The following is a 15490-nucleotide window of genomic DNA, read 5'->3' as shown; positions in this document are numbered from 1 at the left end:
AATGGAGCAGGATCTTTATGTTCATGGGATGTGGACAACACTGGCTAGGCCAACATATACTGCTTGTCCCCAAGTCTAAAAATCTGGAATTAAGAGTCTAGTGATAACCGTAAATCCATTGTCGACAGTGAACCAGATGGGGTTTTTCAAATAATGTCCTTTCGGAAGGGAAACGGCCATCCTTACCTGATCTGGTCTACATGTGACTTCAGACTCTCAACATTGTAGTTGACTCTTAACAGCCCTCTGGGTGAATTAGCAATTGGCAATAAATGCTGCCCAGCCAGCAACGCCCTCATCCCACGAATGATGAAAGAAAACAAAAGTGCCCAGAAGACAGATAAGAGTCAACCACATTGCTGCGTGTCTGTGGTCACACGTACGCCTGATCAGGTAAGGATGCTAGATTTCCTTTCTTGAAGGCCATTAGTGAACGAAATGGGCTGTTGATGACAATCAACAGTGCTTATATGGTTGCCATTAGGTCAGCTTTTTAACTCTATGTCCACTAGTTCAAGACTCCCCATAATGGAAACATCTTATCAACATCTCCCTTGTTGTACCCTCCTCAGAATCTGGTATGTTTCAAAAAGACCACCGGTCATTTTTCTAAACTCTAATGAATAAAGAAAAACTGAACCAGTTATAGTTACCTTCGACAGGTTAACTTTTCCCTCCCAGGAATGAGATTATTGAATCTCATTTGAACATTCTATTTAAGGTGCAGTCTCACCCATACCCTGTAATGTGATGTCCTAGTTTTTTAAATTCTCCACCCTGGGGTTACATAATGGCTCCATATTTAAGGAAAGTTTTGGAGGTCTTATAGTGATGGCTCACTCAATGAGTCCAAGGGATGAGAGGTCTTGCCCATCGAGCCTCCTTCTCCCTTCGGTAAAATCATGGCTGCCTGAATTGCCTTAACTCCACTTTCTGGTCTGTCCACATGACTCTTAATTCCCTTGCTGATCCTCACACTCTATACTAACTAAATTGAGCCTATCTTCTTCAAGGTTCAAGACAGCAATCAGTGCTTTCATTGAAACAAAGATGATTCCGAATGGGCCTGACGGAGGATACTCTTGAGAGATTGTTACCATGGATCTGCACAGATCAAGGGCTGAAAGGAGAAGAAACTTCTTCCCTCAAAGGGTTGTGAATGTTTGGAATTCTTTCCTCAGATGATTGTGAATACTTCATCGCTGAATAACTTCTTAGCTGATATAGCCAATTCTGGATCTCTCATGGAGATAAGGGACATGGGGAGAGGACAGGGAAATGAAGCTAAAATAAAAGATCAGCAATGACTAGAACACAATATGCTTTGGTTCAGCGTGTCCACAGTATTATATTGAGGTAACTGGCTTGGATTCTTTGCTCTAGGGTGATAACTAACAAGGAGCATGGGCTTAAGGAAGAATTTGAAAGGGTGCAGCTGAGACAGTCTTCTCCTACAGCTTAATTCCACGGTACATTTAACAACCTGAGCTTTGTAACAAAACGTTTCCAGGTTCATTCCCCAAAGGGTGTTAAGTTAGCTGAACTCAGCTAGATTGATCACAAGGCTAATTTAAATAGCCCCATGTCCCTGAGCAAGGAGAGGGAGAGAATGCTAGGGGAATGGGGCTGGGAAGCAGGCAGGGTTCCTAATTCTCATTAACTATCATCTGCCGAAAGTGCATGTGGTGATATTGTTAAAAGAGAAACAAATACTCACATTGATACAGCCCTTTTTTATGACCTCAGGATGTACAATGACACATTGCAGCCAATGAATGTACTTTTGAAGCGCAGTCATTGTAGGAAATGCAACTGCAAGCTCCCACAAACAGCAATGTGGTAATATCCAGTCATCTCTTTCTGGGATGTTGTTTTAGGGATAGTGATCAGAGCACCAGGGATAACATTCCTGCACTTCTTCAAAATAATGAGATGGAAGCTTTTGCATCCACCCGAGGGCATATACAGGTTTAACATTTCATCTGAAAGACGACACTGTCAGAATCCAGTCCTACTCCATCAGTACTGTGAAGTGTCAGCCTGGATTGATGATCAACTGTCTGGAGTGGGCCTTGACCCAACAACTTCCTCCTCAGGGGAGAGAATGCTACCAACTCAGCCAGTCATCCAGGCTCCACATGGGGGTGGTGCCCAACTACATCAGCTGTGGTTCTGTGGGACCATCATAGTTTTCCACTCACTATTATTGGTACTTTTTTTCCAAATTAAATCCCCTCTCAGGAGGCCACATGGTTGACAATGGGGAATGTCTAGTCATGTTGCTCTAGTCATTGTCAGCATTGGATATATTTGATGGGTCAGTTGGTTTTCTGCTCACAAATCAACATTAAACTGTTGTCTGTTTCCATGCTGTACATCTCTATGACTCTATACCTTCAGGAAAAGGAACAGAGCTAGGTGGTGATAAAATGTGTACCAATCAGTATCCTTCTCCTCTGATTTATGTTAGGTATCCTATTTGCGGCAACACAATGTCTTACATGAAAGATCCAATTAAGAAGGGCTGTGTTATTCAAAAAATGTAATAATTTATTTTTGATCCTATAACCGTTCGGCTAGAAAGAAAACATTTAGCTGACAAATACTGTTATGCCTTACACAGATAATGTGCAATGGCTTTGTAAAATTACATTTACTGTTCTTGGCATCTCTCCTCAAGAGACAACCGTGCTGATCACAGGCAGAGTGGCAGAACAGTGAAAATGCTGCTCACTTCACACTCTGCTGAACACACAGGGTCAGAGCAAGCATCTCGAATCCTGTGTTATTTATCGATTCCCACTCTATCTTCCATCTTCCAGCAGCATACTTGTAATCATATCCAATGGCTTACTTGTGACCTTTCACTTCCCAAAGACAGCCCTCCATACTATGTTACTTTTTCGAAAGAGTAGTGTACAGAGAAAAAAGGCGCAGAACTCAACCCAAAAGAATTGTGTGAAGTATCAAATAAAGCAGCTGCACAGCTTGAAAACAACCTTAGTTAGGAGCAAAGTTGCCAGCAGCTTGTAACAGAACATAGTGCTCTTCTGGTACAATAGTAGTGCCCCTACCTCTGAGCCAGGCGATCCTGGTTCAAGTTCTGCCTGCTCCAGAGGTATGTAATAACATCAATGAATAGGTTGATTACAAAACATACAATAGGCCATGATTATAATCATTTGTTTGTTTCCCAGTTGTAGCTTAACCAGCTTGAAAAAAAGCCTTTAGGAACATCCCCTTGAACTTCAGTGGGTATGGTGACAATGGAACAGTCCCAGTCCCAGCTACTTCACCAACTTTTGCAGCTGGCACACTTGATATTTGCACCACAAAAGGTGATACCAAAAAAGCACAGTACACTAAGTATAACAACAACTTCTGTCCAGTTAACACAAGTTGTCAGAGGTCATCACAGCACACAACCTGACTATTGAGGGATTAGTGACAGCTAGGTCTTTAACTTATCATTTGTCTTAAGAATGAAGAGCAAAATAAACTAAATACATAAAAGGGGATAAATAGAGAAAAGGGGATTAAAAAAAACTAAGTGGAAGAAACCAGCATTAAAGGAATTCCCATTTGGACTAAATATGAATCTGATTATGAATGCAAGGCAGAGTGAATACTAATAAATTTGAAATCAAATTAATCTATAAATTGGACATAACTATTCAAAAATATTCCTAGGTGGCCTCCCAAGTTCTGCTTTTCATAAATGAGGTTATTTCAAAACTCTGCTGTGTGTGCCCCAACTTGCAGCTCTAAGACACTTATGCTTCCTAACTCAAGCCTCTTAAGCATTCCCAATTTCAATGTCTTCACTAAAATCTTCAGCTGCTATGGGTCTAAAAGAAAATCTGAATTTCCTCTTCACTCTCTCTGCTGTCCTTTATCATCCTTCTTAAACTCTAATTTGTCATAATTGAAAATATCTCCTGATATGGTTTTGTTAAACTTGTAAAGAACTCACATTTGTAACTGTACACTACTTTACATAGGTTTGGTTTTTATATTATGAAACAGGCATAGAGACTTTGAATAAAAGATTCACAAGAATGGCATCTGAATGGAGAGGAATTACTTATCTGAAAAGGCAAAATGGGCTGAGACTCTTTTCACTTGAATGGAAAATAGAATGACCTAATTTAGATCTTTTACAAAGTTAAAAATCACACAACACCAGGTTATAGTCCAACAGGTTTAATTGGAAGCACACTAGCTTTCGGAGCGACGCTCCTTCATCAGGTGATTGTCCGAAAGCTAGTGTGCTTCCAATTAAACCTGTTGGACTATAACCTGGTGTTGTGAGATTTTTAACTTTGTACACCCCAGTCCAACACCGGCATCTCCGAATCATAGATCTTTTACATTTGTGAAAGGGTTAGATTAGGGTAGATGCCAATAATGTATTAGCATAGATGGACAAGTTCAAAACTAGAGGCTGTAAATATAAGGCAGTTACTAAAAATCCTCAAAGAGGATGTCTTTATCCAAAGTGATAAGTATGCAATGTTAACAGAAGATCTAGTTGGGTAGAACAGCACAGAGGTATTCAAGCAGAATGTAGTTAAGTGCATGAAGGATGGACTAATTGGACTGGATAAAAGTGGGTAACAGAAGGTCACACCTCTGCTTCATAAACAATAACACAGAACAGCTGAATGAATGGTCTATCACCATGTTGTAGACTCCACAAAACCACGTGATTACACCAGCCAAAAGGAGGATATGAGGTGAAGGAATGTCTTCTAATATCAGTCCCAACATGAGTTTCATCATTTTCGAGCTGTGCCTTCAAGTTTTGCAGTTACAATTCAATTTGATATGGTATTCTGGATTAGCTGTTTATCCATTTAGTGTCCTGTTTCAAAGTATTACTGTTGTGTATTTGTATCTATATGGTGGACTGCCACTTTAAGAGTCAGAGTTATAATCATAGAGATGTACAGCACAGAAACAGACCCGTTTGGTCCAACTCATCCATGTCGACCAGATGTCGTAAACTAATCCAGTCCCATTTGCCAACATTTGGGCCCATATCCCTCTCAAACCTCCTATGCTGTAATTGTACCAGCCTCCACCACTTCCTCTGGCAGCTTATTCCATACATGCGCCACCCTCTGCGTGGAAAAGGTTTCCTTTTAAGTCTGTTTTAAATCTTTTCCCTCTCACCCTAAACCTATGCCCTCTCGTTTTGGACTCCCCACCCTGGAGAAAAGACCTTAACTACTCACCCTATCCATGCCCTTCATAAATTTTAAAAACCTCCATAAGGTCATTCCTCAGCCTCCAATACTCCGGAGAAAACAGCCTCAGCCTATTCAGCCTTTCCCAAAGCTCAAACCCTCCAACTCTGGCAACGTCCTTGTAAACCTTTTTGGAGCCCTTTCAAATTTCACAACATTCTTCCTATAGCAGGGAGACCAGAACTGAACACAATATTCCAAAAGTGGCCTAACCAATGTCCTATACAGCCATACCATGACCTGCCAACTCCTATACTCAATGTACTGACCAATAAAAGCAAGTATATGAAACGCCTTCTTTACTATCTTACCTACGACTCTACTTCCAAGGAACAATGAACCTGCACACTAAGGTCTTTTTGTTCAGCAACACTCACCAATACCTCACCATTAAGTATTTAAGTCCTGCCCTGATTTGCCTTTCCAAAATGCAGGACCTTACATTTATCTAAATTAAATTCCATCTGCCACTCTTTGACCCACTGGCACCTGATGTAGCATCAACCATTTTGGGCAAGAAACCGCTTACTCTAACCTTCCTGCCTGAAGCATGAACATCTCTTTAATAAAGCTCTTGTTTTGGCCTCCTGGTTCTTCTTGGAATGCAATTACAATCCCTCTCAGTTTTGCTGCCATAAGATTGAGAGAGAGAGAGAGAGAGAGAGAGAGAGAGAGAGAGAGAGAGAGAGAGACACAGACAGACAGAGAGAGGCAGAGAGATCATAGCTGAATAAGGCCTTTCAACTCGTTGACCAGCTTCGCCTTTCAATAATAATTCTCAGCTCCACTTCCCTGCCTTATCCGCACAACCAAAGATTGCCTAATTGATTAAAATCTGTCCATCTCGGCCTTAAATATGCCAAACGTATCTCCATAGATCTGTGGTCAAGAATTCTAAAGATTCACCAACCCAAGCTTTCTGCTCATCTCTGTTGCAGCTGTGGCTCAATGTCTCACCATTGCAACTTAATTTGACTTAGTTTCTGGATTCGTGTTTTATTCCACTTTGCACCTTGTTTCAAAGTATTACAATCGCCTCTTGCAAAGATCAAAAAGCCCATAACCATTTCTGCTCTCCTTTAGATTAGATTAGATTACATTACAATGTGGAAACAGGCCCTTCGGCCCAACAAGTCCACACCGACCCGCCGAAGCGCAACCCACCCATACCCCTACATTTACCCCTTACCTAACACTATGGGCAATTTAGTATGGCCAATTCACCTAACCTGCACATCTTTGGACTGTGGGAGGAAACCGGAGCACCCGGAGGAAACCCACGCAGACACAGGGAGAACGTGTAAACTCCACACAGTCAGTCGCCTGAGGCGGGAATTGAACCCGGGTCTCTGGCGCTGTGAGGCAACAGTGCTAACCACTGTGCCACCGTGCCGCCCATTCTTATACCATAGATTGCATGCCAATCTATGGTATAAGAATACAAACACCCCCAGTATTTTTGTCAAGATGTCATTACTTGTGCAACAGCCTGGACAGTAAATATCAGTGGACTATCACCTACAGATGGCTTAATGCTCTATTGTCTTTTGCACACTATCAACCAGATTCACTGCACAGCCTCATCGAGAAAGGGAACACTGATCAATGGTCTTCTCCTAATTCAGGGGCAGATGCAAATTAAAGTATCTTAGTCACTAACCCTGCTGATACCAACTAATTCAGACATTAGTGACTGGGATTCAGTGTCATTCGTTGTTTTATGGTTCAGCTATTTCGTATCTTAAGCAAGTGAGTCATCGGAAGGGCCAACAAAATTTAAGCAAAGATATTATCCATTCACTTTTATGGAAGCCTGCTTGTTAGATGTAAATTGCTCTGACACTTGGGCAAAGAGCTGAACAATGAGAATATGGTAGGAGATTAATAGCCTCAATCATTAGCTCGGCAAATCCTTATTCAACATCAGCTCATGACAATCTGTAAATGTCAAGAATTCTTCAAACTTTAATACCATTACAGGGAAAGGCGTTTCTCAATAAATTAGCTTTTGAAATGCAGCATGCGATCTGATTTCCCGATGCCACAATCTCCCGGTGGATAGGCATCTCTGAAGGGAGCAAGGGATGGTGAGAAGGGTGCTAGGCCAGAGCCCCTATTATTTATCCTGAGCCCACATCCCCATTGGGAATGCAGGTGGCTAGAATTTACTGTTGCATTATGTTGGTGAAATCAGGGTTACGTCAGACACATTGGTTGCATGCAGTGGACAAACCCCCTCTACCACCTGGCAAAGCACCAAGCCATTTCAAACCAGGAAGGCTGCTGCTTTGACGCCAGAACTGCAAACAACTCAACTGATCTTAGCTAGGCTGACACAAGGTTCAACACAATGAACTATAACACCCTTGAACCAGGGAAGATTAAAAGAAATGGGGTCAGCCTGGACTCCTGCTCCCCTCCACCTGGTGACGACGTGCTGGGGTGTGCAAACGATGAGCACTTTGACTGTTTGATATCGATTTGCAGTTTAGCAGCCTGGAGTAATCACAAGCCGAAGCTCACATGTTAAGAATGGCCATTTTAGAGAATGTAGTGTCCTACGACCAGTGGGGGTATCTTCCGTCAGTAATATTTATCATTTACTACATGATGAAGTATCGGGAGACATGGATAATCTGCTTAAAACATGGGATCAGGATCTGGGACTAGAAATCTCCACAGAAACGTGGAATGATATCTGGGAAAATGCTAGAAGAATTACTATTTGTAACAGAACCCAGGCTATCCAGCTGAAGATACTTCATAGGGCCCATATAGCACCGGTTCGATTGGCAAAATTTAAGGCAGGAGCACCTCCAATGTGTCCCAAATGCAAAATAGAGGTGGGCACTCTTGTACATTGCTTATGGACCTGTCATAAGATCCGTAGATATTGGACTAAAGTAGCAAGTACCCTGACAGAAATTTTAGGAACAGAAATAAAAGTGGACCCTGTATCTCTCCTCTTGGGCTTTTCGAACTTTCCCTCCCTGGACACGTACGGGAAGAGACTATTTTCTATTCTTTCTTTCTGTGCAAGGAAAAATATTTTGGTGAACTGGGCGGCGGAGGGCCCCCCTGGACTTTCAAATTGGCACAGACTAATTATGGAATGTATTCCCCTTGACTTCCTTACAAATATGGTGTACCGAAAGACCCAATTATTTTATAAAATATGGAAGCCCTTTTTGAATTACATAAATACAGATATTTCGGCTATCCTAACAAGGGCTTTTATTTAATTGAGATTACAAACCTGGCTGGTCAGCGGCCCCTCGGGGGAGGAATCCCGCACGAATACGGGTTTTATTATATCTGATGCTAACAAATCCCGAGCATGTAAGAGACTTAAATATACAACCTGGTTAGTTGTAGGTTAGATTAATAGATAGTTGAGTTTTGTTTGTTTGTTTTTTTTTTCTTTTCGGTTTTTTTTTGTTGTTTTGTTTTGTTTTTGTCAAATTTTGGCTATTGTATATTTGAGCTAATTGTATATCAATGTTTATATCTGAGAGTTTTGTTTACTTTTGTAAACTTGTAAAAATGTTAAATTTCTAATAAAAATATCTATTAAAAAAAAAGAATGGCCATTTTGCTAGTTCTGTTTCCTCAAAAGTGTGTTTTACCCAAATGTATCAAAAACTATGTTCCGAAAATTGGGAATCGAACACAAGGGAGGTCTAGCCCAGCAATAATCAGCACTTTCAGGAGGAACATGACAGCAACAAGTGGGGTCATGGTGAGTTAGTTCAACTTGCCTGCTTTTATCAACAGCCATGACAGCAGTGGCTGGTTGAGGTGGTGGGGGCTGCTACGTAAATTTTGTTGCAATTCAGATCCCAAGCCAATGATCTGGAAACATGTGTATGGATCCCACCATGAAAGATGGTGAGATTTAAGTTCAATAAACAAAATCCACTGGGAGACAGAAAAGACTGCAGATGCTGGAGAGTCAGAGTTAGTAAAGTGTGGTGCTGGAAAAGGTACAGCAGGTCAGGCATCATCCGAGGAGCAAGAGAGTTGACATTTTGGGCAGGACTCTTCACCTGCCTGAAACATCGACTCTTGCTCCTCGGATGCTGCCTGACCTGCTGTGCCTTTTCCAGCGCTACACTTTACCACTGTCCACTGTCAAAAGAAATGCTTCACTAATGTAGGGAAGGAAATCTGTTGCCCTTACCTGGTCTTGCCTACACGTGACTCCTGATGCATAGAAATGTGGTTGCCTCTGGGCAATACGTGCAATAAATGCCAGCCTAACTAGCAGTACCCACATCCCATGAAAGAATACAAAAAAAAAGTGATCATCTCCTAATGGAATCCGGCTCCATGTATACACACAGCTTTAGTCTTTATTTGGCAGGCCGTGCTATAGAAAGTCACTGATTAAATTAAAACCACGTTAAGAATCGCACGTGCAGCAATTAGTCACTGGGAACCTGACACTGTTCAGCAATGGCAAGGAATATTTTTTATGCAACTGATTGTATGATTAATTTGGAGCAAAGAGTATGAGTTTAAAAAAAAATACTCTGTAATGAGATATTGAACTACATGCTGGTATACAAATGTAGCAAATCGAAAGTGGAGCAATTGCAAATCCTTACCTGACTGAATGATGAGTTTAGCACATTCATTACATGGGAACAAGGCCACATACATCGTACATCCCTTAACGTCAGCAGAGTTCTTGTTCAGAATTGCATTTAATTCAGCGTGACAAACTAGAGAGGAGAATAAAACAAGTCATGAGAGAATTAAAAATAAGATGCATAAGCGTAGCAGCCAGTACTCCAATTAATCCTCATCTGGTCTTGTGCTTCCAAACCTCCTCTGAAGAGGAGGAATTTCTGTCAGTGTCAGGATTATATAAGCAGTTCCTTATATTCTTGTTAGAGTTCAAGGGGCTCAGAGGACAATTTAAACTGTAAGAAAAGGCAATTTAAAGCAAAAACAAAAATCCCATTTATTGTTCTGCTTTTTGGCAAGCAAAGTATATGTTCAATCATTTACATACAGTCATAGAGCACAGAAATAGACCCTTCAGATCAACCAGTCCATGCCTAACATAATCTCAAACTAAACTAGTCCCATGTGCCTGCTCCTAGGCCATATCCTTCCAAACCTTTCCTATTTGTGTATCCATCCTAATGTCTTTTAAAGGTTGTAAATGTACCAGCATCCACCACTTCCTCAGCAAGTTCATTCCACATGTCACCACCCATGGAAAGAATTTGCCTCGTGTTTTTTTAAATCTCTCTTCTCTCACCTTAAAAATGTGCCCCTCATCTTGAAATTTCCCATTTTAGAGAAAAGAAAGACAACTACCACCAACTCTATCTATATCCCTCATTATTTTATAAACTTCTATCAGGTCACCTCTCAACCTCCTACGCTCCAGTGAAAAACGTCCCAGCATTTCTTCATTACTCAAACTTTGCATATCCAGCAACATCCTGGTAAATCTCTTCTGAATCCTCCCAGCTTGATATAATATCCTTCCTACAACTGGACGACCAGAACTGGACTCAGTATTCCAGAAGAAGCCTCACCAATGTTCTGTGCAACCTCAACATGATATCACAACACCTACACTCAAAAGGACTAAGCAATGAAGGCAAGAATGCCAAACACCTTTTTAACCATCCTGCCTACATGTGACGCAAACTTAAAAAATTATGTACCTGCATCCCTAGGCCCCTCTGTTCTACAACACTACCCAAGGCCCGACCATTAATTGTATAAGCTTTACTTTTATTTGTTTTACCAAAATGCAATACCTCGCTTTTATCCAGGTTGAACTCCACCTGCTATTTTTCAGCCCATTGACCAGTTTGATCAAGATCCCTTTGTTATCTTAGTAAACCACCTTCACTGTCTACTATGCCACCTATACACTTGGAAACAATTCTGATGCAGTCACCCACAGGTCTATCTCAAAATATTAAGATTATTGAGCTGAAGATTATTAAAATGTTAATGCTTTAACATCTCACCCACATCTTAACCAGATTTTCAGTAGGCTATTGGTTCTTCGTTATGAAGATCAAACTTATTACTAAATAGAAAGCCAATAATAAAAATCTCCAAGCACAAACAATTGAAGACCATGGATTCTCTTTCTTTGGTCTCCACAAGTTAGCCTTAGACATTACAAGATGTGGGCAGGTGAGCAAAATCTATAAGTTCCATCACCATTGCTTAAGATGTAATGAGATGACCATAAGACATAGGAGCGGAAGAAAGGCCATTCGGCCCATCGAGTCCACTCCGCCATTCAATCATGGCTGATGGGCATTTCAACTCCACTTACCCGCATTCTCCCCGTAGCCCTTAATTCCTTGTGACATCAAGAATTTATCAATCTCTGCCTTGAAGACATTTAGCGTCCCAGCCTCCACTGCACTCTGTGGCAATGAATTCCACAGGCCCACCACTCTCTGGCTGAAGAAATGTCTCCGCATCTCTGTTCTGAATTTACCCCCTCTAATTCTAAGGCTGTGTCCACGGGTCCTAGTCTCCTCGCCTAACGGAAACAATTTCCTAGCGTCCACCCTCTCCAAGCCATGTATTATCTTGTAAGTTTCTATTAGATCTCCCCTTAATCTTTTAAACCCCAATGAATACAATCCCAGAAACCTCAGCAGTTCCTCGTATGTTAGATCTACCATTTCAGGGATCATCTGTGTGAATCTCCGCTGGACACGCTCCAGTGCCAGTATGTCCTTCCTGAGGGTGTGGGGACCAAAACTGGACACAGTACTCCAAATGGGGCCCAACCAGAGCTTTATAAAGTCTCAGTAGCAGAACAGTGCTTTTATATTCCAACCCTCTTGAGATAAATGACAACATTGCATTCGCTTTCTTAATCACGGACTCAACCTGCATGTTTACCTTTAGAGAATCCTCAACTAGCACTCCCAGATCCCTCTGTACTTTGGCTTTACGAATTTTCTCACCGTTTAGAAAGTAATCCATGCTTGTATTCTTTTTACCAAAGTGCAAGACCTCGCATTTGCTCACATTGAATTCCATCAGCCATTTGCTGGACCACTCTTCCAAACGTCTAGATCCTTCTGCAGCCTCCCCACTTCCTCAGTACTACCTGCCTGTCCACCTAACTTTGTATCATCGGCAAACTTCGCTCGAATGTCCCCAGTCCCTTCATCCAGATCATTAATATGTAATGTGAACAGCTGCGGCCCCAACACTGAACTCTGCGGGACACCACTTGTCACCGGCTGCCATTCCGAAAAAGAACCTTTTATCCCAACTCTCTGCCTTCTGACAGACAGCAAATCCTCAATCCATACCAGTTGCTCACCTCGAACACCATGGGCCCTCACCTTGCTCAGCAGCCTCCCGTGTGGCACCTTATCAAAGGCCTTTTGGAAGTCTAGGTAGATAACATCCACTGGGTTTCCCTGGTCTAACCTACTTGTCACCTCTTCAAAGAACTCCAACAGGTTTGTCAGGCACGACCTCCCCTTACTAAATCCATGTTGACTTGTTCTAATCCGACCCTGCTCTTCCAAGAATGACAGACAAGAGCAGCCCAGCTCAATGCACCCTCTCACCTACAGCAAATGGTCACTCTTCAGGAGTTTACACAAGGAATCCAGACCTATCTCAGAGTGTTGTACTAAGCAATATATGCGCTCTGGTTCATGGTTCGACTGAAAAAGCCCCGTGCATGTCTGAGGAGCTCCCACAACATAGCATTGCAGTGTCAGCCTCCGAAGCAAGGTTTGAACCCACAACTCGAAAGTGAAAGTGCAAACCAGTGAATCAGAGCTGGAGAAGTGGGAACATTTGTTCACTCATTTTTATGGATCAGCTTACTTCCTGCGACTGATGTTGAATGTTCCATAATGTGGCTGGGAGTGTCTTGAACCACAGGACAACGTATCAGAATACAAGATAAAGCCATTCAGGACAAAGGTGAGGAGGAATTTCTTCACTCAGAGGGTAACAAATCTATGGAATTCTCTACTCCAGGAGGCTGTGGTAGCTCACTGATCATGTTCAAAACAGAGACTGGTAAGAGATCCAAATACTAATGAAACCAAAAGATACAGGGAGAGTGTAGGAAAATGGTATTGAAGTAGCTGACAAACTGAGCTAAAATGGTGAAGCAGACTCAAGGGTCTGAATGACCTACTGAATTAGCATTGTCTTCTAGAAAATTAAAGTCCCATCCCCACCATCTCGATTTGCCACTTTGTCCAAACTAAAATATTACTTTGGTCAAACAGTGAAAACAGTATATCATAGACAAGGAGAAGCAATATCACAATTAACAGATTACAACCATTTATTTTCTAATCCAACTGTGTGGAGATAGATGACACCTGGAGCAGGTGAATTTGAACCACGGCCTCCTGGCTCACAGGTATACGTACTACTGCATCACAAGAGCCCTAAAAGATCAGATCTAAGCTCTGCGGTCCTGCCACATGGTGGACAATTAAAGAGACAAATATACTCATCTTCCATAATGGAGAGCCTGGCATATCAATGCAAAAAGGAAGGCTAAGCATTTGCAAATATCTCCAGCTGTAAGTGTCAGTTAGATGATCCATCTCAGCCTCCTCCAGAGGTCCCCAGCATCACAGGTGCCAGTTTTCTGCCAGTTTGATTTATTCCACTATATAAAGGAATTGTTGAATGCACTGGATACTGAACATTATCCTGACATTATCTCAACAATAGAACTGAAGACTGGCGCTCCACAACACTCAGTCCCTGACCTCATTACAGCCTTCATTCAAAGACAAAAAACCTTCAGTGACAGTGACAGCCCCTGACATCAAGACTGCATTTGACTCAGTGTGGCCCACAGAGAACCAGAAAAATCTGGAGTCAATAAAAATTGCGAAAAAACTCTGCTGCTTAAGAGTCATACTTAGCTGTTGCTGGAGGTCAGTCATCTCAGCTAGAGGATATCAGGCGAGCGCTCCTCAGGGTCGTGTCCAAAGCCAAACCATCTTCAGCTGCTTCAAAGACCTCCCTTCTATCATAAGGTCAAAAGAAGTGGAAATGCTCACTGATGATTGCACAATGTTTGGCCCCAGTTGTGACTTCTCATACACTGAACCATTTCCATATGCAGCAAGACTTGGACAATAGACAGGCTTGGGCTGGGAAGTGGCAAGCAATATTCACTCCAAACAAGTGGCAGGCAATGATCATCTCAAATAAGATGTTACCACTGGCATTACCATCACTGAATTCCCCAAATACTAACATCTTGGGGGTTACCATTTAGCAGAAACTGAAATGGACAAACCACATAAACACTGTGGTTACAAAGCAAGTCAAAGGCTAGGAAGCCTGCAATTAGTGATTCACCAGTTGACTCCCAAAGCCCGTCCAGCAAGAGACAAGTTAGAAGTAGGATAGAATATGGCCCATTTGCTCAGATTAGTGCAACTCTGACAAAACTCAAGAAACTTGATATATTTAGGTCAAAGCAGCTTGATGGCACTATAGCCACAAACGTTCATTCCCTCAGTCACTGATGCTTAGTGGTAATAGTGCTTACTATCTACAAAACACTGCAGAAATTCACCAAGAGTCTTTGGACAGCATCTATCAAACCCACACTCACAATCATTCTGGAATGAGGAGGGCACTTGATACCTTGGAACCCTACTACCTCCACATTTTCCTCCAAGCCATTCCTCATCTTGACGTGGAAATAAGTCGCATTCCTTCAGTGTAACTGGCTCAATATCTGGAACTCCCTCTCTAACAGTATTGCAAGTCTACCTTCACCAAATACACTACAGCAGATCAAGTAGGCGACACACCATCACCTTCTCCAAGGCAAGTGAGTTTGGGCACAAAATGTTGGCCCAGCCGGCAACACCCATACCTGCTGATCAAGTTAAAAAGAAAAGGCTCTTTGTTTTTAACATATTCTCTATTACGTGCAATATTTCATCTTTGCTTCCTGCCTTTCTCAAGCATTTACCCAGCAACACTCGCCCTGCAGGGGATGTTTGAGTGGCAGCTGCAATAGATTCAGAAAGTCTATGTCAGCAGTTGAGTGCTGCAACCACTGAATCCTCCTGAGGATTGTGGCTGTGAAGAAGGCAATATAAAAAACAACATAAATATACACACCCACCTCAGAATATATGAAACACCAACTCTTTTGGTAAAAGCAACTACTAATGACATTTTAAGGCAGCCTAGAAAAAGTAGATATCATTTTTCAAAGTCTTGCAACATTTATA

The 15490-nt window shown here is 41.9% G+C and overlaps 1 protein-coding gene across 1 annotated transcript in view; it reads right to left on the bottom strand.

Annotated features, from left to right (window-relative positions):
- The window catches only part of dctd (dCMP deaminase), a 72881-nt gene that overhangs the window by 18759 nt on the left and 38632 nt on the right, over positions 1–15490 (bottom strand). The window contains exon 4 of the mRNA XM_043705236.2: positions 9857–9973. Coding sequence (XP_043561171.1) covers positions 9857–9973 — 117 coding nt within the window. The remainder of the gene's footprint in view (positions 1–9856; positions 9974–15490) is intronic.

This window comes from Chiloscyllium plagiosum, unplaced genomic scaffold (assembly GCF_037043375.1).
Source record: "Chiloscyllium plagiosum isolate Xiang-an unplaced genomic scaffold, Cpla_swu_hap1 HiC_scaffold_2, whole genome shotgun sequence".
In the NCBI taxonomy this organism is placed as follows: domain Eukaryota; kingdom Metazoa; phylum Chordata; class Chondrichthyes; order Orectolobiformes; family Hemiscylliidae; genus Chiloscyllium; species Chiloscyllium plagiosum.
This window is presented reverse-complemented; position numbering and strand designations above follow the sequence as displayed.